The 22894-nt window shown below is 44.5% G+C and overlaps 1 protein-coding gene across 1 annotated transcript; it reads left to right on the top strand.

The window, feature by feature from the left end:
• Window positions 1-807: 807 nt before the first annotated feature.
• MURE (ALBINO OR PALE-GREEN 13) lies at window positions 808-22556 on the top strand. The gene is made up of 6 exons (XM_086791510.1): window positions 808-3127; window positions 3255-3371; window positions 6643-6818; window positions 21118-21263; window positions 21403-21492; window positions 22006-22556. The coding sequence occupies exons 1-5, from the start codon at window positions 1087-1089 to the stop codon at window positions 21419-21421; spliced, it is 2499 nt and encodes an 832-aa protein (XP_086647636.1). The 5' UTR covers window positions 808-1086; the 3' UTR covers window positions 21422-21492; window positions 22006-22556.
• Window positions 22557-22894: the final 338 nt, after the last annotated feature.

The raw sequence follows: 22894 nt of genomic DNA, 5'->3' as shown, positions 1-22894 counted from the left end.
CCTTAGGTTGTTCACACATATGGGAGTGCTCATCTTGAGATCGAAATCCCGACCATGCAATATGCTTGCACGACCTGTCCACTCCCTGCTTGTCCAAGAACTATATAATTAGCATGTTCGAAATACATGGTGTGATCTGTACCATTTTTTTTTGTTTATTGGTGAGAGCTATATAACTTTAGATGTTGATATGGTATATTGGAACCCATAACCTTAGAGAGGCATGGACCCTACCACTAGGGCCTTTTTTTTGTGAGAGAGGGTATGTAATTTTAGATGTTGATAGTGTAGATTGGAACCCATTACCTCCTCTTTGAGAAGCATGGATGGTACTACTAGGGCCTTTACAAAATTGTCCCTCTTATACAAAAGAAGATTGTCCCCAAGAGATCTGATACACAAGCCTCAATCATGGCTTTAGTAGTGCAGCCTTTAGGAGACTGTTTCTCCAAAACTTTACTCTTCTTAGTCCAAATCTTTATTACTGGTCTGGTTCCAACAGGGTTCTCTATAAAGGCCACATAAGTGTAGACAATATGTTTCTCTTTGAGGTACCACCTTCTGGTCTTTGGTCCAAACTTCACTGGCTTTGGCTTCAAATATAGCCTTGTAATTTCGTGAAAACATAGAAAAAATGTGTTAGGCTAAGCCGAGTATGTATGAAAGTCTCCCTAGAGGGAAGTTCTGGTAATATATATATGTAAAATAAAAAAAATTGTCCCACTTACATGTAATAATTACTCTTTAAAAGAGACAATTGGTTAAGAGAATTTACCTTAAAATAAGCAATAACGTTTCCATTTCTCTACATCGTCATCTTCTTAAGCCATGAACCCAGTGGAGGTCTCAAAGAACACTTTTGGATAGCTCTGAGCTCTTTTTACAAAGCTGCTGTTACACTAGAAGACTTTCAGGCAGGAGGTACGCCGAGTGCACGCGTTTTGGACGAAGCAGAACGATGAAGGTGAAAGAGCCGGAGCCGAAGGGAGAGGGATTTACCGCACTTGTTTTCGCAAAGGGTTTGAATGCAGAAACCTCTGTGTAGTAGCATCGATGGAGTCATTCTGCGGGTGATGGTGGTGTGAAATGCAGGGGTGCTGCCCTTTCCAGTTTCTGCCTTCTCCGACCTGGCCTTTGACGCCGCCTCCTCCTGCGTGTTGCCCCAGCAGCAGCAGCAGCAGCAGGCGTCTCTCTCACCGGGTAACCCTAACCCCTTCCCCTTTAAAGTTTTCCTGCAGACATGCTCCTTTCCACTGGCTTTTCAGGCCATGCCTGGCCTTGCCTTCGGGGGACATTCCAAGTCCTGCAGATGCTGACCCTCTAGAAGTAGACGATGATGATGAAGAAGAGAAAGGCCTGACCAAGTTTGACAAGATATGGAGAGAGTCTCAGCGAGCTCGGAAGCAGGAAGAAGAGTACTATAAGCAGAACAGGTCTGTTTTCCGTGAGGCCATCGGTCTTGATCCTGAAGGTGAAGATGTGGATGAAGAGGATGAGGATGAAGCAGGTAGAAAAGAGGGGCCAGAGATCATTCGGCTGCACGACAGAGAGATTGTGGATGATGATGGTGATTTTTTTAGTGCAGTGGATGCTGCAGTGGCATCCTTGAAGAATAGGGAAAGGGCCTCCAAGAAGGCTAGGGGTTTATTGGACAAGGGAGAACCAGAAGGAGAGGAGAAAGAAGGAGAAGATGAAAAGGAGGAGGAGGAGGAAGAAGAAGAAGAAGAAGAGGAGGAGGTGAATGCAGAGTCTGATACCAAAAGGGTTGCAGTTGCGATAACTAAGAGCATTGTAGATGAGGGAGCAGAAGAAGGAGAAGATGAGGATATAGAAGAGGTGGAAGCTGAAGAAGAAGAAGAAGAAGAAGAAGAAGAAGAGGGAGAGGAAGAGGAGGAGGAGGAGAGTGCCGAGGAAGACGACGCCCTTGCTGATCCCTCCTTTGATCTAGATTTCAGTCTCGATGAGGATATAGACCAGATAAAAGAGCCTACATTTCACATGACCCTTAGTGAGCTCCTAGATGAAGCCCGTGTTGCGCCCATTCTGGTGGATGGAGATCAGGATGTAGAAATTACTGGAATCCAATATGATTCACAACAAGTTAGTCCTGGTAATATGTTTGTTTGCTGCCCGGGATACTCGACAGATGGGCATTCACCTCTTGCAGAGGCTGCTGAGAAGGGTGCTGTTGTCATTGTTGCCAGCATGGAAGTATCTGTACAAGAGACTGTCAAGGCCGTGGTGGTAGTAGAAGACACGGTTTCCATTCTTTCATCTCTGTCTGCAGCTTTTTATGGCAATCCCTCTAAGGAAATCTCAGTAGTTGGCATCAGTGGCACCAATGGAAAAACCACTACATCATACCTTTTGAAAAGTATGTATGAAGCAATGGAAAGGAGGACAGGTTTGCTTGGCTCTATCGATAACTACATACATGGAAAGAAGAAATTGGAGGCTTTGAGTATGACTCTAAATGCAGTGTCTTTGCAGAAGCTATTGGCCACGATGGTGCATAATGGCACTGATGTCTGTGTTATGGAGGTTTCCGCTGATAGTAGCTGCAAAGAACTGGATTTTGATATAGCTGTGTTCACGAACTTGACAAGCAATACTACAGTTTCTGATAAATCGGAGGAAAGATACAAAGAGTCCATAGCACAATTGTTCGCGAAGATGGTTGATCCTAAGCGGCATGCAAAGGTGGTCAATATTGATGACCAACATGCACCTTACTTCATTGCACAAGGCAGTCCTGATGTTCCAGTTGTAACTTATAGTATGGAAAACAGGGAGGCTGATGTTTTTACCTTGGAAGTCCAGCTATCTTTATTTGAGACAGATGTGCTGGTTCACACTCCTAGAGGCAATGTAGAGATTTCCTCTGGATTGCTGGGCAGGCACAATGTGTATAGTATCCTTGCAGCAGTGGCAGTTGGAATTGCTGTGAATGCACCTTTGGAGGGGATTGTCCAAGGGATTGAAGAAGTTGATGCGGTGCCTGGTAGATGTGAACTTATTGATGAGGAGCAGGCCTTTGCAGTTATAGTTGACCATGCTCGCACTCCTGATGCACTTTCGCGGCTGCTTGACACAGTCAGAGAATGTGGTGCACGTCGACTTATTACTAGTAAATTTGTTCCTTTGAAACCCCTTTTGAGCTGTTTCTGGCATGCGTGTTTTTTTTCCTCTTTTCTAGTTTGAAAAAAGAGCAAAGTCAAAGCTAAATTTGATCTTAGGGTTTTTTTGTGTTTCAGTTGTTGGGTGTGAAGGGGATTGTGAGCGAGGGAAGCGGCCGGTCATGGCCAAAATTGCCACCGATAAAAGTGATGTTTCGATTTTGACGTCAGACAATCCAAGGAAAGAAGACCCTTGTAAGTTTGTGTGTGTGTGTGTGTGAGAGAGAGAGAGAGAGAAGAAAGTCGTATTAACATCTTCAAAAGGCTAAATGACCTATGAGACCAAAAGGTTTCATCATATCCATGAGATACATCATCCTGGGTACAAAATAGTGATAAAGAAAGATAACAAAAATCTAGAACTATAAAATCTGATCTAGGTACATGAGCAGAAAGCTCTCATATCACCCTAATACATCCCTCATGGGCTGCTGTGACATGGGGCTCAAGGTGGTAAAACTAAGCCGGCGCGAGAAGGTCTTGCGATGATGGGAGATGATGGCCCGGATCCTCCTGTGGTGGTGTGGCCGTGGAAGAGGGCCATGGGGTTTGGGGCATCGAGCTCTGCATAACTCAGTGGCTTTGTTGAGTGTCACACTTCTCGGCCGAGCTCCTGCACTAGCCTGTGGTCCGGGTATGGTGGGTTGATCGGCCCTCGGAGCGCTGGTTTGGAAGAAGTCGGTGAGAGCTCTCTGTGCTAGTCCTCGAGCAAGTACAACTGATCTGGATCTCACTAAAGACTCCCTTTGTCTTTGCGGAGCTCTAGAAGAAAATGTCCTAGGCATCTCTGATCCGGGAAGTCCATGATCCTGGAAAGTGGTCCGAACCTAGCTCGGAAGAGGCAATGGAACCTCTAGAACCTCCCCCGAATCTCATAGTATACAGGGCATGGGCATATGTAATGATCCTTTGTCTCGGGCTCTGTGTGACAGAGCTAGCATATCTTGTCCTCTGGTGCGGCTGCCCTGGGTCCATATATGGCAATCTCCACTCTCAGTTGGTGGGACGAGGTGCGGATCTGGCCGATCGCACATCTCACCCCAAAAGATAGGTGTGTGTCCATGTAGCATGGGCAGACGATGAAGCCATCCTTTGTCAAGCATAGGAGAAGGCCATCTTCGTCCCCAATGGACAACTAGGTGTACTCCGTGTCCTTTGAGTATCCAGTCTGATAATGTCCTTCCTGAGAACCTTGTTCCGCTCTATGCAGTTGAGAGCAAAAGACGGGGCCTCTATGCTGTACTGGAATGGGGGGAGTGCCTCCATCTGCATGCTGTGCATGCCAAACCAAGTGCCTACCTGTGCATACCAGCACTTTGTATCTCCCTGGAGTGTCTGCTGGCTCGAGGACTCCAGGGCTAGCCGGGGGTATGTATCTAGTGGAAGCTCCCATAGCCTGTGCCAGTATGTTGCCACTGTCATTACCGGTGCAGCCCCCATCTTTGCCCGCACAATCTCATGTGGCACGGATGGCTCACTCCTAATCATGCGCAAGATCATCGCCACTAGGGGTCTCTCCATCGGCTTCCACCCATCATATACCTCCTCTGTATTTGTCTCGGCTGGCTTTGTTGTCACGTGTATCCCGCACTTGGATGCCACGTAGACATATCTGTACAGAAGGTGGAGGACCTGGGATGGTGAACTGGTCCCATGTGAGCCCAGTCCGAGACGAGTCAGCTAGGGATCCATCTCAGTTGTCCGAGGTCAAGTGTGCATTGTCCTGCACAAGAGTCTAAGGTCAGGTGTGCACTGTCCTGCACAGGAAAGAGTGCCAGTCCGCACTGTGAGTCTCCCTTTGGAATGATGTCAGTGATTCTATGTATCTGGTATGGTACCGGATGCCAGATCACTGATCACTGAGTAGTTACTTAGGGTTTGCGTTTAGAACAAGGGGCCAGCCGATAGGGCTACCCTGGGTCTTTGTGTGGGCATGGGGATAGTGTGGAACCACCCCCATGAGGGCCAGGAAGGCCCTGGCTGAACCCACCAACCATGGAGGGGCTGTAGGACAGCCCTAGGGGCAAGCTAAAGGCAGATTTCATGAGATACAGCCTTTGTGTGGCTGTAGGGCAGGTATGGGGCAGCCCAGCCCTCAAGAGGTTTGCAAAAGCACTGTCCAGCCATCCAAAAGCAGGCGCATGATGCCCAGTTAGGAAAAAAATGCAGCATTTTATGTGATTTATTTCAGCATTAAATGTTGAAAACTCAGTCGTGGGAGTATTTTATGCTGGCCGCCTGAGGTAGAACCAGCTGACTGCTCTAGATGGAGTAGTATAAATAGGAGAGTCCATAATCCCCATTGTTCATCTCATTTCTCACCAAGAGCTCAAGCATAAAGGGGCTAGACAAGCCAAGAAGGTGCTAAGCAAAGGGGTGAAGGACTGCAGGTCAAGGGCAGGGAATTCCCAGCCAAGAAAGGTCAAGGATTTTTGTATTTTCTTTCAAATTTACATCATTCTAATAAAGCAAATACACCATCCGTGGTGGGGGCCCTACAGAGGGTATTTGGGACCCAATATTGTGTCCTCTCTCTCTCTCTCTCTCTCTCTCTCTCTCTCTCTATTTTCTGCATATCTTCATTCAGTTTGTGCGTTAATTCCGTTGCGAAAAGAGTGCTGATTTTTGAGCATTGAAGTTACCGATTCTTCTCCGAAGCTTCCACATGTTACATTTATCCTCTGTATCCTCTTGTGGCATAAGCTAGACCCCAGATGGGGGCACCATACAGTAGTGCAGGTGTAACTAAAGCTTCGTCCTCGGCTCCTGAAACTGTATTTGTGAGCATTGCCTCTCTAGCGAGCCAAGGGCTGCATATCCCCTCATCAATCTAGCTTCGGCTGCCTTCCGCAACGAGAACTGAGGTCCAGCAAAAGTGATCCCAAGGTATACATATGAGGTAACATACTCCACAGGCTCTCCACTGTATGTAAACTGTACTGCAGATCTACCTATCTACTGTGGGGAGGTGTTAAAGATCATGACCTTGGTCTTTCCAAGGTTCAGAGTGAGGTCCTGGTCCTCGCAAAAGGCCGTAATGCATCCAAATGCCTCTGCAGCCCCTCTGGTGAATTAGAAATAAGAACAATATCATCTGCATACAAGAGGATCGGTATCAAGACTCCTGCTAAATGTGCTCCTGGTCCTCCATGTCTGTCTATGTAATCCGAGATCTCGTCAATGTATAGACCAAATAGAGTAGGAGACAAGGGGCAGCCCTACTTCACCCCAATAGTGCTGTGCATGATCTTTGAAGCACCTCGTGGAGCCCGTACTCTGCGAGAGAGAGAGAGAGAGAGAGAGAGAGAGAGAGAGAGAGTGTCTCTGAGTGGTTTTTGCATGTCAGTGTTGCTTGCAAGGGTAGTTATATCTTCGTATGAAATGTTTATTTTTCAAATTTGTAATGTTAAATCAGTAGGAGTCGTGTTCTGAACTGTGGTATAATGCAACGTCTTGCTGCGTGTAGTGTATATTTTAGATGACATGTTGGCCGGCGTCGGTTGGTCAATGAAAGAGTATTTGGAACATGGTGAGAGAGATTATTATCCTCCTCTTCGGAATGGCCATAGACTCTTTGTCTATGATGTTCGAGCTATTGCAGTCAGAGCTGCAGTTGCAATGGGCGAGGAAGGTGATGCTGTTGTAAGTTCCATTTCCATCACTTGTTTTATTGATTTTCTGTCCTTATCAGAAGCATTTATGTGCTTGAGTATTAACAAGGTTCTTCACTGGATTGCTTTAGGCATGTTTGCATTGCATTGTACCTGTATGTAAAGGCAGGTTGGCCTCTAGATTTTGCTTATTGCTGCTCATGGAGTCAACATCAGGGCCTATGAACAGAATCTAGACCATTTCAGTAGGCATTTAATCAAATCATTTCCCACTCTATGTAGGGGAACTTGTAATTCTAGTTCTCGTTTGTGCTTTCATGTTAGGGACTTCAGTGAAAACACTTAACTTAAGATATCTCAAGTGTTTTGTGCTCTGAATTACCTAAAAAAAGTAAACGTTTACCCATTCACACATTCATCCTGCTGCGCTTGAGTATTATCAAGGTTCTTCAGGCATGTTTGCATTGCATTGTACATGTATGTAAAGGCAGGTTGGCCTCATTAGCTTATTGCTGCTCATGGACTGCCCATGAAAAGAGTCTAGACCATTTCAGTAAGCATTTAATCAAATCACTTCGCATTCTATGTAGGTGAACTTGAAATTCTAGTTCTCGTTTGTGCTTTCATGATATCTCAAGTGTTTTTTGCTCTGAATTACATTAAATTAAACCTTTAACCATTCACACCTTCATCAGCAGCGCCCCCCACCCCCCCCCTCTCCCCCTCGTAAAAAAAAAGAAAAAACTTCTCTGTAGCTGAGTGTCTGCTCTACTTTCGAGAATAAGAGAGTACAAAGCAAAAGGCACTCTAAAAACTGAAAACAATTTTTCATCGTGCTCTATGTGCAAATCAGACTGGGAACTGATCAAGCCCGAGAGCTGGAGCCCTGCTAGCTGTGAGCATGCCCCTGCTCCTCCTGTTTCTGTTGTTGCACTCCCCTCTACCTCCACTTCTGTCCTGCTGCTCATTTTTTTTCCCACCCTTCTCCTCTTTTTGTGCACTGCTTTCCATTCCTTTCTTCCCTGTCTCCTTGGCGGCTCCCCAGTTAGTGTTTTCTCTTCATGTGGTAGCTGTGAGTGCCACTCTGGTCTTTTCCCCCTCAGAGGACTCCATGGCAGCCGTTCCATCTTTCACGATTGGGGCCACCCTCAACTGCCAATTTTCTGATGTAGACCTCCAGCTCGTCCTCTTGCATGGCCCCGCCACTTTGGTTTGCAAGTTTGTTGGTAGCAAATTGTGGCTCATCGTCACATCTAGTTCCTCTGCAGTGGGTACATTTGGATTGAGTTTGCGAGAACTCTTGTGCTTATGTGCTAGGGTTTTGAGAGTAGAGAGAGGAGAGCAGTGGAATCAAACACACAACACACACAATAGCCCTAAACTTCTGAAATGAAAAAGGAGTTACAATTGTACTTCAAGTACAAGAATCAAGATGTGGCTCTAAATGTTGACCACGATTTGCAGCCCATTGTCCTGCTGAAGTTTCCCCTTGGCCAGCCCTTGCACTAGAGAATGTGTGAATGCTTGAGAAATTCAGATGGGAAATGCTGAAATCCCACACACGTATATATATGCACTACCAGTGCTGGTCGGCCGGTTAATATTTTGTTGGCCTATTTTTAACACCCATGACCAGTGTAGTAAAAACCCACGACTGCTTATAATGCTGTGTTTTCACATGTGTGGGCTGTCCGACCTGCCTGGCCTTGCCTGACTCCTCCTTAGTGCTGCTCATCACGACCTGTACAAGCAGCCTGACTGGTGTCTCTGTTGGTTGTCTGACATGTGGCACCTGTGCTGACAGCTCCTGCTCATGGGCTGCCCACTGGCTCCTGCCCCTCCTGCCCAACTCCTACTCGCCACAGCCACGTGAACCTATAGGTGAGGTGTGACACATTCTCCCCCATTTGCATTGCAGCTGTCCTTAGCTGCATTGGGTGAACCTTAAGTGCATGCATACATGTTTGCATGCTTGAAACTGAACTGTTTTCATGTGAGTGCATGCTATGAATGTCTAGTTCACAAGGCTGGGACGTCTACCTGTGAACCATGCGAATGCCTGTATGCTGATGTGTTTTGTGGCTTGTGAACATGTGGTAAGTCCACTCTATACCTTTGAAATGCTTTGTAGTATTTATAACCTTTGCAGGTTCACACTCATTAAAAATGGGTGGACACTTTGTTAAAGTGCTTGGGGCCCAAATCCTATGGGCACCCTATTGGCCAAGTTGTGTGGGCTGGCACCCAGGGGTGACCACCCATGTGTCAAAGGGTAGATGTGGGCACCTAAAATCCCATGCACGGCTCCTCTCATCTCCTAATGTTTTTGAGCAAAAACATGACCATTACCCCCCAAAAAAATTGATTTTTTTTTTTGGAAAAAAAATATTTTTCCCTTGAAAAATTATGTACGAGTCTGTACGGCACCGCACAGTGTTCCGTACGATATGGCATCGTACGCCGCACAGAAACAACTATGAACACTTGTACGGGTGCCACGTCATCATGTCGCTTGCCTTATGTTGTATGACCAACTCCTGGGAAGCCCTTGCTGATAGGTGATTGTTATTGGAGAGCCTCCTTGGGGTTTTGTTGTTTGGAGCTGTTTGGGGTCTTCTACATGCCTGTTTGTGCTCGGGGGCGCGATTCTCGTGACCGATTGGTTGCGTCCTGTTGGGGCTTCATGTGTGTGTACCATCCGTGTGTGTCCATCTTGTTTGTGTATCCGCTTGTGTCTGTGTGTGAACAGCCCCTAAAAAGGTTGTGTATGTGTAAACTTATTCATGTGTATGTGTGAACACATGTGTAGGTGTGAATGCCCTCTTATTTGTGGATAAGATAAGTGTGACATGTGTCGTGTGTTTGTGAGTGTGATTTGTTTGGGTCAAAAGATAAGGTTATAAACCTACAAAAAGGGCATTTTACTTGGTGCTTAACACATCAATCTAATCATTAATCATTGAGTTGTGCAATTACTTGTTTCACTACTGTTTGCCACTGTCGACTCTTTGTCTCTCTCTATAATTCACCTCTCTCTCTCTCTCTCTCTCTCTCTCTCTCTCTCTCTCACACACACACACACACACACACCATCAAAATCTTCCGTCCCCCATAGTTGCTTGTCACTTATGTATTGGAGCTAAAGCTGCTTCAATTGGTATGAAATTGTGCTGTTCTCCGCATCTTCTATGCTTGCTGCTGATGCTGCCAACCTGATGTTCACTTGCCGATCCTAAGGTCGCCTGGCATTCGACTCGTGTTACTGCTGTCCAGCCATCACCCACTGCCATTGTCGCTTCTGCCGCCCTCGTCCATTGCCATCGTCTGTAGTTGCCAACGTGTCTAACAGTTACCTAATATGCCGCTTCTGTTAGATATCATCCCCTACTTGCTAGCTTCCTATTTGGTGTCCTATTTTAGCCTCTAGGGCTAATCATGTTAGTCTGAGGGGCTGGTCACCCCTCGCATGTATTTTACCCATATTTATTCCCCATTTATGGTCCTGGGTATTTTTCCCAGTTGTGGAGATATTTATCACCAGTCGACTGCCTTCATGTAGAGGTATATAGCCGGCATGCCTCCCTCATATTTCATTGCTTGCCTAGCTTGTCTAGCTGCAGTCCCTCACTTACAAGGTTCTCCCCTCTTGCTCGGGACATGTATTCCTTTTGGTGATGATATTGAGAGCAGGTTCTCACCTGTGTTTCCTCTCTCTCTCTCTCTCTCTCTCTCTCTCTCTCTCTCTCTCTCTCTCTTGTGTTTCCATTTTCCCTTCTTCCTCTACATATTCTATCATGGTATCAGAGCGCCGGTGATTTTCAGCGTTGGATGCTCCCTCTTGCCTGTTCATATCTGCGTTTTTCCGCGGTTTGTAGCCCTTGTTTGGCTGCGTTTGCTTCTCCGGTGGACACATATCACTTGCAGAGGGAGTTTCTTGATTGGATTGTGGCTTTGGAGGCAGTTTGGTACTTGAGGAGGATTCTGAATTTCAGTTTTCAGTCAGCGTTTTGCTGATTTTGGAGCATCTATACCTGTGTTTTGTTCCTGGCCTACACGGTTTCTCGGTTTCTACATGTTCCTTGCCTTCTGTTGGCGGTGGAGTGCTACTTTTTGCTGGATAGCAGTGTTTTGGCTGCATTTTGCTTCCCACAAGAGTTTTCTACACTCAGAGAGAGCCTTTCTCCAACTACTTCACTTGAGGATCAGTTTCGGGAGCTGTGTTGTATCTGTGGAGACTTTCTTCTTTGACAAGAGTTTACAGTTATTTGGAGGAGAGCAGTGATCTTTTTAGAGATCCTGAGCAGAGTTTATTTTGTCTGAGCTTGTGTTCTTTGCAATATTTGCAGAACAAGGAGGGTGTTTTGCCCTTTTGCGGTGTGATCCTTTCACATGGATCCTTTATGTGTTGCTGATTCTTGGGATCTGGTTCTACTTCTGGAACAATCTTCTACTATCTGTGATGCTTTTGAGGACTCTGTTACCACTGCAGTCTATATTCCTGCTTTCCTTCCTCATTGTGAGGAGACTACCTCTGCCTCTCTTTGTGATGCTTCTGAGGATGCCCCTCCGCCTACCAGTTCTGCTAGCTTGTTGTTTTGGAGGATGGTTTTTGGACCCAGTGGGATGCTTTGGATCTGTGGTTGCTAACCGTGCCTGGGGGCACAGTGGTACTTCCAGAGTTTTTTGGATTTGGATCAGAATCATGTTGGACTTATATCAATCCGACGATCTTTTTTTTCAGAGGGGGATGTGGAGTCCTTTCATCTTGCGATGCCCACCTCAGTGGCGTGTACTTATGTACAGCATTGGGCAACTCATGTTATGGAGTTTGAGCAGATGGACCCCATCTTGTCTACAGAGTCTTTACATCTTGTGATGCCGACCTTTTCAGAGGATGCTTTTATACAGCATTTGGCTACTCTTGGTACAGAGTTGGAGGAGATTGACTCTATTTTTTTGAGGGTTCCAGTGAGGAGCAGTTTGCTTCTCCCAGGATTGATTATATACAGGATCTGATCTTGGTTGGTTATGAGGTTTTTCATACCTTCTCCAGGTTGGATACATGACATTCGACTTCAGGGAGTGTTCTTACACTTGGGTTTGGAACCATTATTTGGAGCAACACGTCGCAGCTTATATGGTTGTTTTCTTCCACAGGAGCGGTGCACGTGGCAGCTTGTTCTGTTGCTTTTGTAGCTGAGTTGCTGAGGAGATTGCTTGTGGAGCTTTCTTGGTACCTGTTTCTGCAGCCTTTCATCTTTGATCGAGGACGGTGTCTCTGGCTTCTTGGAGTTTGCACAGCATCCGGTACTGAGAGGGGGTGTTAGATATCATCCCCTACTTACTGGCTTCCTATTTGGTATCCTATTTTAGCCTCTAGGGCTGACCATGTTAGTTTGAGGGCTGGTCACCCCTCACATGTATTTTACCCATATTTATTCCCCATTTATGGTCCTGGGTATTTTTCCCAGTCGTGGAGATATTTATCACCAGTCGGCTGCCTTCATGTAGAGCTATATATAGCCGGCATGCCTCCCTCATGTTCCATTGCTTGCCTAGCTTGTCTAGCTGCAGTCCCTCACTTACAAGGTTCTCCCCTCTTGCTCAGGACATGTATTCCTTTTGGTGATAATATTGAGAGTAGGTTCTCACCTGTGTTTCCTCTCCATCTCTCTCTGTCACTCTCTCTCCTGTGTTTCCACTTTCCCTTCTTCCGCTGCACATTCTATCAGCTTCGCACACTTCTTGCCACTCTGCCTACAGCGTGGTCATTGTTTGCAGCTTGGCCTCTACTCATGCTGCCATCTCTACGCCATTTGTGGGGTTGTTGCTCGTCGCCATCAACTATTTGCATTGTAGCCGCCGACTGCCACATGGGTTGCCTCTCCTATAGCTGCAGCTTTGCATTAGCATCATTGAAACTTGCAGATTCAGAAAAATTAGGTTTTTTTCAGATTTGGGCCTTTTTCAAATCTGTTGGAGTATGCACAGGCGGAAGCATAAGGCTTACAATGATAATAGCCAACAAAATGGGTGTTACAATGTGCGCTTGGGATTGGATACAAGAGTGATGAGAGGAGGAGGTCTTTATAAAGGAGGCCATGAGCTGGCCGACTGCACCATGAAGCTGGTAGACAACAGCCCACGACTAGTAAATATGGAAAAATACATAATCTCTAATAAAAGGGCTAGCTCCCACACACAACAAGCCGCACAAAATTCTAACACCCCCTCTGTAGCTCATATTGTGCAAAAGTCTGAAGAAAATAAGCTGATGAAGATGCAACCATGGCCACTCCAGTATTGTGCACTACCGGATACACCTCGGAAAGAGCATTTGCGAACTTGGCTCCTTGAAACAAAATGCCACCCTGATCGACAGAGAAATTTGTTTGGCTTCGAAGTCCCACACCAATGTGCAGTGAACTCCAAGTATATAGAATGATGAGCCGATGGACAAACCACGTCCATAATCGCCCAACAATGAATTGTGAACACATCATGTGCCAAAACCTCGAACAATGAACTCGGAACACATCTTGTCCATAATCTCTACAACACCAACCAATGAACTTGAAATGCATTCAAGTCATAGCTACCTTGTCCTGCAAGATTTTCCATGCTTGGAACTTTGACTCACGATTCCCAATGCCCATGCACCGATAAATGGAGTTGCTAACAGTCCCCTCTCCCGCCCACAAGCCTCCTTTGATTGGAAGCACATGGGGGGGAACTATTTGTATCACTGTAGAAGAACACCATTTTTGTCACCCCGGGTCGGAAGCGCCTTGGGAGTCCTAGATGAGTCATTAGACATCTGAATCATTGCCTTGTTCTTGTCTTTGCTGTTCTTTTGGGATCAAGACTTGCCCTTACCGTTGTGTGCATACACTTATGTTGAGTAGCCCGCCCATGTCGTTTACAACTCGTTACAAGGTCCACACGGCCTGGGGGAGCACACAACAATCACACACCCTAGGGCGACACATGCTCAAGCATAATCTAGTGTCACACACTTATGCTAGTTCACAATGATTGTACTATCACGAGCTGATCTAACACTGGATCCGTGTCAAATCCCCACCGGATCTCCTCGTGATCGTTCCTGGTACGAGACTCGAAACTTGCAAACAAACAAACAAACAAACAAACAACAAGGGGGTGGAGGCCTGACTCACCTCCCAACCATGACAACTGTGGGCAAGCCAAAAGTCTTGGCTGTCCCCACCAAGCCACGAGCTGAGCTAACTAGGTTGACGTACCGACCAATCTCCTCCTCGCGACGTCCCATACCGCCACGAAGCTACCCTCGCGGGCCTCGAGATTGCTGCCGGCCTCGGCTGCGTAAAGCATGTGCCACCCTTTTATAGGCTTTTGGCCGGTCATCGGGCATCCACACTTGGGCGCCTGCCCGTTCATACTTGGGTGCCCCCGCCCGTTAGTCTATCCCTAACTCAGCTCGTCAATCAGCTTGCCTAGCTCCAAGCTTCCCCAAACCTCGAAGCTAGTCTTGCGTGCGTGTAGCACACGGTAGATACACACTGTGCACATGACATACTCCCCTTCCTCTAAGAGCTCACTCCTGAGCTCACTAAAAAGCCAGGGTAATCTCTCTGAAGAGTAGTCAATGTCTCCCATGTAGCGTCCTCCTCAACACGATCCTTCCACTTGATCTTGTATTCCGTGATAAGCGTATTACGCAATCTTCTTTCACGAAATCCAAGAATCTTTTTAGGTTCGTGCAGAACAAGTGTCATGTCCTTGACATCTATAATTTCTTGAGGAGTAACTAACTGATTTGTTCCACCCAGTACTTCCTTAAGTCTACTGACATGAAATACAGGATGAACTTTCACATGAGAAGGCAAATCCAATTCATATGCAACGGAACCAATCCGTCGTGTAATACGAAATGGTCCACAGTATCTAGGGGATAATTTCGGAGATCGACCTGTCCGTAAAGTCTCGGAATCTTTCGGAACTCGCAAATACACCATCGTTCCTTCAGAGAACTCTCTGGGTGAATGATGTCTATTAGAATAAAATCTGTCTCGGTCTTTAGCACTTCTAATAGATTCCTTCGCAACTTGTAACATTTCCTACATATCTTGCAAAAAATTACGTGTTGCATCATGCTGAAGTCCTGTAACAGGTGATCTAGGTTGAAAACCATACATAAGCATGAAAGGACTAAAACCTGTACTCGTATGCTTAGTACTGTTATATGCAAATTCTAACATAGGAAGATAATCCTCCCATGAACTCCGTCTTTTGGATACATATGCTCGAAGCATATCCTCCAAAATCTGATTCACTCTTTCAGTCTGGCCATCATATTGAGGATGATCAGAGGAACTCAAATTCAAAGTTGTTTCCAACTTCTCAAAAACAAGTTTCCAAAAATCACTCGTAAACTTAGAGTCCCTATCACTGACTATGTCCTGCGGTAACCCGTACAGTCTAAACAATTGCTCGATAAACTGCCGTGCTAATTGCGTAGCTGTAATAGTCTTCGGGTCAGTAAAAATCTAGCCATTTTTGTCAAGCGATCTACCACAACCCAAATAGAATCATGGCCTTGATGTGTTCTTGGCAATCCGGTAATAAAATCCGTGGAAATACTTTCCCATTTATTACCTGGGATTTGCAAAGGATGCAACAACCCAGCCTGTCTAAAGCGTTCAGCTTTGTTTGCCTGACAAATTTGACACTTGAGAACATAATCTTCTACGTACCCTTTCATCTTTGGCCAATAAAAAGTGTGTTTCACTAATGATAGTGTCCTGTGTATCCCAGGGTGTCCAGCAGAAGGGGCGTCATGACACTCCTTAAGAATCTTGGACCTAATGTCCAGGATCTATGGTACACAAATTTTGTCATTACGGAATAGTAAACCATTCCGAATCATCCACTGGCCTCCTGTAGCTTGAATGCTAGACCGCTCAGTCATTGAGTCTTGGTCAATCAATGAGCTCCCGTCCCTGATCTTCTGCCAAAATGGACCAAAATAACTATCAGTCCTGCAAAGCCCTCTCAATGACTGAAATAAGTCAGTAGAAATCTCGGTGAACGACAAAGAATTCACCTCTCTAATTCGACTAAGCGCATCTGCAACACTATTCATGGACCCTTTCCGATAACGGATCTCAAAATCAAAATCTTGCATTAACTCTGCCCAACGAGCTTTCCTTCCTCTCAAATCATCCGCATCACACACATACTTGATTGACTGATGATCAGTCAATACCACAAACTTGGAGCCCTATATATAATGTCTCCAAACCTTGAGAGCATGAATCACAGCATAAAGCTCCTTCTCAAGGGTTGGCCAACGAGATTGAGTGTCGTCTAGCTTTTTACTTTCAAAAGCAACCGGTCTACCATCTTGAAATAGAGCAGCCCCGATAGCATGGTCACTGGCATCAGTTTCAAGAACATAAGGCCGAGAGGTAATGCTAAGATAGGTGCTTCCTTGACTTTATCTTTCAAAAGTCTGAAGGCCATATCCAAATCGTTATTCCAAGTGATAGGCTGATTTGACTTACGTCCACGACCTTTCAATAAGTCGGTCATCGGTAGTGTGAGCTGAGAGTACTCCCCGCACAGATTTTCGACAAAACCGAGAAAAGAACAAAGTTGTTTCACTGTTCGCGGTATAGACCAGTCCAGAACCTTCTGAACTCGGTCATAGTCAATGCTCAATCAATCTCGAGTGATCTTGTGTCCCAAGTAAATGATGTCGGTCATAAAGAACTCACATTTACTTAACTTAGCATATAGTCGATTCTGTCTTAAAATAGATAAGACAATCGTGAGGTGTCTGACATGATTCTCAAGAGTACGACTATATATCAAAATATCATCCAGGAACACCACCACAAATTTTCCCAAATGTTCACGAAAAAGATCGTTCATCATTTGCTGGAAAGTGGCTGGAGCATTGGTTAACCCAGAAGGTAATACGAGAAACTCGTAATGGCCATACCTAGTCCGAAAGGCGGTTCTTTCGACATGCCTTTCATGAATACGTATCTGGTGATAGCCAGTATGTAAATCGATCTTCGTAAAATATTTCGCTCTTGCTAACCGGTTAATCAGGTCATCTGATCTAGGGAAAGGATAACGGTTGTTAATGGTCAGTTTGTTCAATCTCTTGTAATCTATACACATTCTCCAAGTATAGTCCTTCTTTCTCCTAAGCAACACAGGTGCACCCCAAGGTGATTTGCTTGGACGGATCTGGCCCATCCTTAAATAATCTTTGAGTTGTTTAGCCAACTCATCTTCCTCAGCTTGGCTCATCCTGTAAGGTGGAATACTGACAGAACGAGCACCAGGGATCAAGTCAATACGATGATCTACTGTCCGTTCAGGTGGTAAACCCGATGGCAGTTCCTTAGGAAATACGTCTTGAAACGAATCAAGTATCTTCTGTAATTCTTTGCTTTCAAACACACTTAATTCATTTACATCCAAGGAAGGGATGAGAAAGGAAGAAAGTGGAATCAATACACAATGGAAAGTGGTATACAAAGAAGAATCCATTATATTTTCAAAATCAATTGTATTTACAAGAGGTCCCTGAGAGGGATGTATACAATCACCTAAAATACTATACTTGGTGTCCCTATGCTGAAAAGAAAAAATATGACTAGACCAATTTATCTGGACTTGAAGAGTCTTAAACCACTTAATCCCTAATAACAAGTCTACATTTTCTAGGTGCATTACATAGCATTCTAGAGTATCTTTGTAGTCTTGAATCTGGATTGGAAGCATCTCCACCTTTCGATCCCATACTTACCTTCCCGTAGGTAAGCGTACCTCATAGGTATGATCGCTGGGTGTCGTATCAAGACTCAATTTCTGCACAAGTTTGTAGTTAACAAAGTTGTGTGAGCTGCCAGGGTCTAGAAGAATGTGAATCTTATGGCCATTCACTTCTCCATAAACTCGGAGAAGATCATGCAAGCCAAATACTTTAGAATTGAACAGACAATCAAAACAAGTACTAGGGCGAGAAAGTACAGTAATTGACGTACTTGTCAAAGACAATTGGTTAGTTGCCTTTGGCTTGGGTCTTGCGTTTGTCTTGGCACCCTTTTGCTTCAGGCACTCGTTACGCATGTGTCCTTTTTCTTCGCAGATAAAACAACGTCCTTCCTTCTTGAGCTTTAAAGCCCTAAGGAGTCATTTCTTCTTCGCTGGTGTCGAACTTGAATTCTTCGAAGGTTGGTCTGAAGACTTTCCTTCAGTCGTGTTAGCCATAGGTGCGGATAACTTTCATTTATGCTTGTTCCCCTGCTCGGTAACGGGTTTCGACTTGGAAGAGACCATTGTATCATCATAGATACGAGTTGAATGAATGGCCTCGTCCAATGTTTTGTATTTGTTATTTTTAACTTGTAAACGATATGAGTCTGGTAAACCAACTACTACGAAGTACCCCAAAAGAGTAGTGGGATCCATCTTTGTAGCTTTCATCTGCAAGTCCCTAAACTTCTGGAGGTAGACCTCATAAGTGAGGTGCTGCGAGGTCATGGTCAAAGCTGAAAACCGGGCAACAACATCATAATCATCCTCTTTCTTGAGGAATTCCTTCTTGAAGACGTCTTTGAATTGTGCCCAAGTTGTTGGCTTAGGGTCCTTCCACCAAAGCAAAGCTTTGTCGGACAGGAAACCTGCTGCTAACTGGATCTTTTTTCCATCATCATATGGATGAAATTGAAAGTGAACTTGCCACTTATGTAGCCAAGTGTCCACGATCTCCTTGGTGCGCTGCTTTTGCTCGCCCCCGAACGGTTCCAGAGTAATGTTGGGGCCCAAAGCAGAAGCCAAGGTATCCATACCCAATAGAGTAGAGAGGGTAGTGGTCAAGAGAGCGATGGAGTTTTGCAAAGCTTGCATCTGGGCTGCGATTTGTGCCTGACGTTCCGACGAAGAAGCTTCGAGAGCTACTTTGAACTCTTGGAAATCTGATTTTAACACATAATCGTCAAAAAGATCGGCATCGGTATCTTCCGTAGCCGGCAAGCCTTCGCGTTCGACAAGGGGCTCCAACTTTGATTCTTGGGTCGATATTGTGAAGAGGGTAAGTGGAGAGAAAATTCGATCGTTGCACAATAAAAGTGCGAGTGAACTTGAGAGCTTGAGAGCTTGAAAACTTGAGAGATGTGTGGCAAGAAGCCCACTTAAGGGGTTTATAAAGGTTTCCCCAAAAGCTAAAAATCCCCAAAAGCTATCTTTAGCTTTTGCTTTTGTGTTTTATATATATATATATATATATATATATATATATATATATATATATATATATATATATATATATATGTAAATGCATATATATATTCTATTTTCTTAAAAAAAAAATAAAACACCTTTAAACCTTGGAGGCGGGGTTTTAAACTTTAAAAAAAATTAAACTAAAAAAAAATAATCAAAAGCATCGAATGCTTTTGCTTTTTTTTTTTCTCCACTGTCAAATCTCGACTGGATCTCCTCGTGATCGTTCTTGGTACGAGACTCGAAACGTGCAAACAAACAAACAACAAGGGGGTGCAGGCTTGGCTCACCTCCCAACCATGACAGCCGTGGGCAAGCCCAGAGTCTTGGCTGTCCCCACCGAGCCACGAGCTGAGCTAACTAGGTTGACGTACCGACCAATCTCCTCCTCGCGACGTCCCATACCGCCACGAAGCTACCCTCGCGGGCCTCGAGATTGCTGCCGGCCTTGGCTGCATAAAGCAGGTGCACGTCTGCACTAGATCCAGGCTCCAAGACCATAGAGCTCTCACAAACTCGCGAGACTCTCTATATCTCAATAACTAACCTTGGCCACCCTTTTATAGGCTCTTGGCCGGTCATCGAGCATCCACACTTGGGTGCCCGCCCGTCCATACTTGGGTGCCCGCCCGTTAGTCTATCCCTAACTCAGCTCGTCAATCAGCCTGCCTAGCTCCAAGCTTCCCCAAACCTCGAAGCTAGTCTTGCGTGCGTGTAGCACACGGTAGATACACACTGTGCACATGACAATCCGAGAGTTGTACCACTTAATGCTTATAGGCATACATCTGAGAATCATACCACTTGATCTATCTTTGCCACCAGGGCTCGGGAATACTACCACTTGAGCCACTAGCTCACCACCAGAGCTAACACTCCTAGACTTTGGGGATTGTCCCACTTGAGTCCACAAGTGTAAACATATCCATGGATATAACTCGCCAACAAATAACTTTTATTATCAAAATAAAAATAATAACATAGATGATCGGGGACTTATTTAAATTGGTGAGATATTCCCACCACAGGGTGTCCTTACCTTGACTTCCAAACAACCAAAATCCCTGAAATAAAGGTTGGGAACCAAGGATCTCTTGGATCACATCCACTTAGAAAATGCCCATTAGACTAGACTCAGCAGCAAGACGAAGCTATGATTGGAGAGCGAAATCAAGTTGGCAGTTGTTTGTTTTGTAATTTTTAAGCTGGATGATCAATGCCACATTCAGCCTGACATTGTAGAAAAACAAGGTGCAACTTTAAAGGTATATCCACAAATTGTTACGGATTGAGCCCATCTTATGGCAAGCCTTAACCTTCTTTGAGGTGGTGGCTTGCACCACACACTACTCTCCCTTGACTAGTCAAAGGGACCACTTGACTTGTACCCTTTTTAGGTTGATGCCACATTGGCTACCAGCACGGCATGCTGACTGGAAACATGTGACATGACATGTTGGGTGTCAACTCGAAACTCTATCCTATGACTCCAATTTCGTGACAAGTCTATAGCATGTTGGGTATTAGGGTTAATCACAAGGTTTACGAGAGTGATTAGCAAGAGGGGGCACGGGATAAACCGAACTGATTAAATCACACTCGTATTATAATATTTGGTCCATTTTAGAGGAGAGTCTCCCTTCACAAAGGTGAAACTAATGCTACCACCACATATGCTACATGTCAAACATAATGCCTAATGTCCCTAATAGGTGTCATTTTGCCGCTTACATAAGATGCTTTCAAGAGGCTGTTCTCACACACACAACTTACACACACTAGCGGTTGTTCATAGACATTGGAACTGCTTTATTTAAAGCCTAAGCTTACACACTCTAGAGTGCTAGTTTACATAACCACCTCGCACTTGTTTATTCCCTCATGAATCACTATTAATATTTAACATAGCATGACGGAGTAATTAGGCATTATGTATTATTAGTCCAAAGTACTACTTGTTTACTACATAACAAGCTTGAGAGTCCTTTTATAGATATTTTCTTTGTTTCCTTATGCTTTTTGAATATATTTCTTTAATGGAATTACAGATTATAACTGGGAAAGGCCATGAAACATATCAAATATTAGGTGACAAGAAAGAGTACTTGGATGACCGAGAAGAGTGTCGGGAAGCTCTGCAGCATGTGGATGCCCTTCATGCTGCAGGAATAGACACCAGCGAGTTTCCGTGGAGGTTGACCTTTATTAATGCTTATTTGAAATGTTGTAGTAAAGTATGTGTGTGTTGTTTGAGTTGTTGATTTGCAAATGTTGCATGTGTTGGAAGTGTAGAATACGTTCTACTTTCTTATTGTGCTTTTGAGCTTCTGTAGGCTTCCTGAAAGTCACTAGAGTTTCTGATCGATGGAACTGGATCTGACTACCTCATGTCTCAAGGAGAAGCTGTGAGATGGTTGCATAAGGTAATTTTCTGTATGGTAACTCAATTGTGAAACTTTTTGGGTTGCACACAGAGAGAGGGAGAGTGAGAGAGGGGTTTAATGTCATACAAAAGACCACAAGGGTCTATGAGGCAAAGATAATCATGCACATTGGCATAAAAACATGTAAATGACTAACCTACTACATAATAGATGCTGAAAATGGTTTGACATTATAGTTAAAATTGTGTAAGATAAGCTTGAGAGTTCAACGGAAGAGGGTTTTCTTTTTTCATGGAATTTCATAAAATAGACCTACATAAGGGCCCTGTGAATTCAAAAAGAAAATTTTTGAATGCAAATTTACAGATCTCTCGATACATACACCAAGGTGAGAAGTGGACACAACAATAATGTGAAAGACAAGTGATGATGATATTCCTTGGTGTTTTACTCACTTGTTTATTATGGGTTGCTTTGACCTCAAAGTTAATGAGATTGGCTAATAAGATCCAACGTTGGTGAAAGCTGAATCTTGTGTTTTTTGCTATCCAGGTTCTACTGATGTGTTCATATGTTGATCCTCTTCTTGAATAGTTTGTCAGTATGTGGTGGATCACATGTGCAAGCTCTCTTAATATGGGGTTGCCGTATCTCTTCATACTTGTTTTGGGGGAGGAATGTGTTGATGTCCATTATTTTGGAGTTAGTTTTGGTGTTGCAGGGACACTAGTATTCTTGAAAGGAAAGTGCTTCCAATTTTGAAGAGGATCTAATTACCAGATGTGAAACCAGCAAACTTTGGGATGCGTTGCATGAGCTTTGGATGGGGTACCTTTTTGGTGATAGCATTTTGTAAGCTAAACAAGAAGTTTGTCCGTTTCTATGCATGCCACACCAGGCTACTTTTACTCCCTTCAGAGCTCTCTTGTATCATTTTACAGGTAAAAGTAGTAGTTGTCAGTTGTCCAATATATCTTAGTCCTTTGTATTTATTATACCGATGATCCTCGTTAAGTGTTTTTGCTGAAGAGGGACAATTCTTGAAGTAGTCTAAAAGCTGGGAACAAAGGCTGATTGACTATTAACAAACACTGTTGGTTCAATGGGTGTTGAGTTCAAAATTTTAAGATCTGCCAGTAGAGTTAGTCAAGCTCTCTCTCTGTCCCCACAAACACACACACACACAAACGTACACGTGTTTGTGTGTGTACGTGTGCGCGAGAGAGAGGTGTGCATGTGTGTGTGTGTGTGTGTGTGTGAGTGAGAGAGAGAGAGAGAGAGAGAGAGAGAGAGAGAGAATTTCCTTAATGTCCATGAAAAGACAAGACCACCAGTTGAAGCACTCGTAATTAGTCAATTTACATTAATAGTGACATTCAACATGAAAACAACAAAACCAAAAGTTGATAATTACAGTGTAGTCGTAAAAAGAATGAAGCGC

Source organism: Cibotium barometz, chromosome 56 (assembly GCF_041138505.1).
Source record: "Cibotium barometz isolate CiBa-2024 chromosome 56, ASM4113850v1, whole genome shotgun sequence".
Taxonomy (NCBI): domain Eukaryota; kingdom Viridiplantae; phylum Streptophyta; class Polypodiopsida; order Cyatheales; family Cibotiaceae; genus Cibotium; species Cibotium barometz.
Note: the sequence above shows the minus strand (reverse complement) of the source record. Positions and strands in the feature narration are given on the sequence as shown.

What these genes read in the sequence shown, in the direction of transcription:
- MURE (XM_086791510.1), top strand. Translation starts at nt 1,087, where the DNA reads ATGCAGGGGTGCTGCCCTTTCCAGTTTCTGCCTTCTCCGACCTGGCCT. An exon ending in TGCACGTCGACTTATTACTA is followed by an intron (nt 3,128 to 3,254) that starts GTAAATTTGTTC and finishes TTTGTGTTTCAG; the next exon opens with TTGTTGGGTGTGAAGGGGAT. An exon ending in TCCAAGGAAAGAAGACCCTT is followed by an intron (nt 3,372 to 6,642) that starts GTAAGTTTGTGT and finishes TGCTGCGTGTAG; the next exon opens with TGTATATTTTAGATGACATG.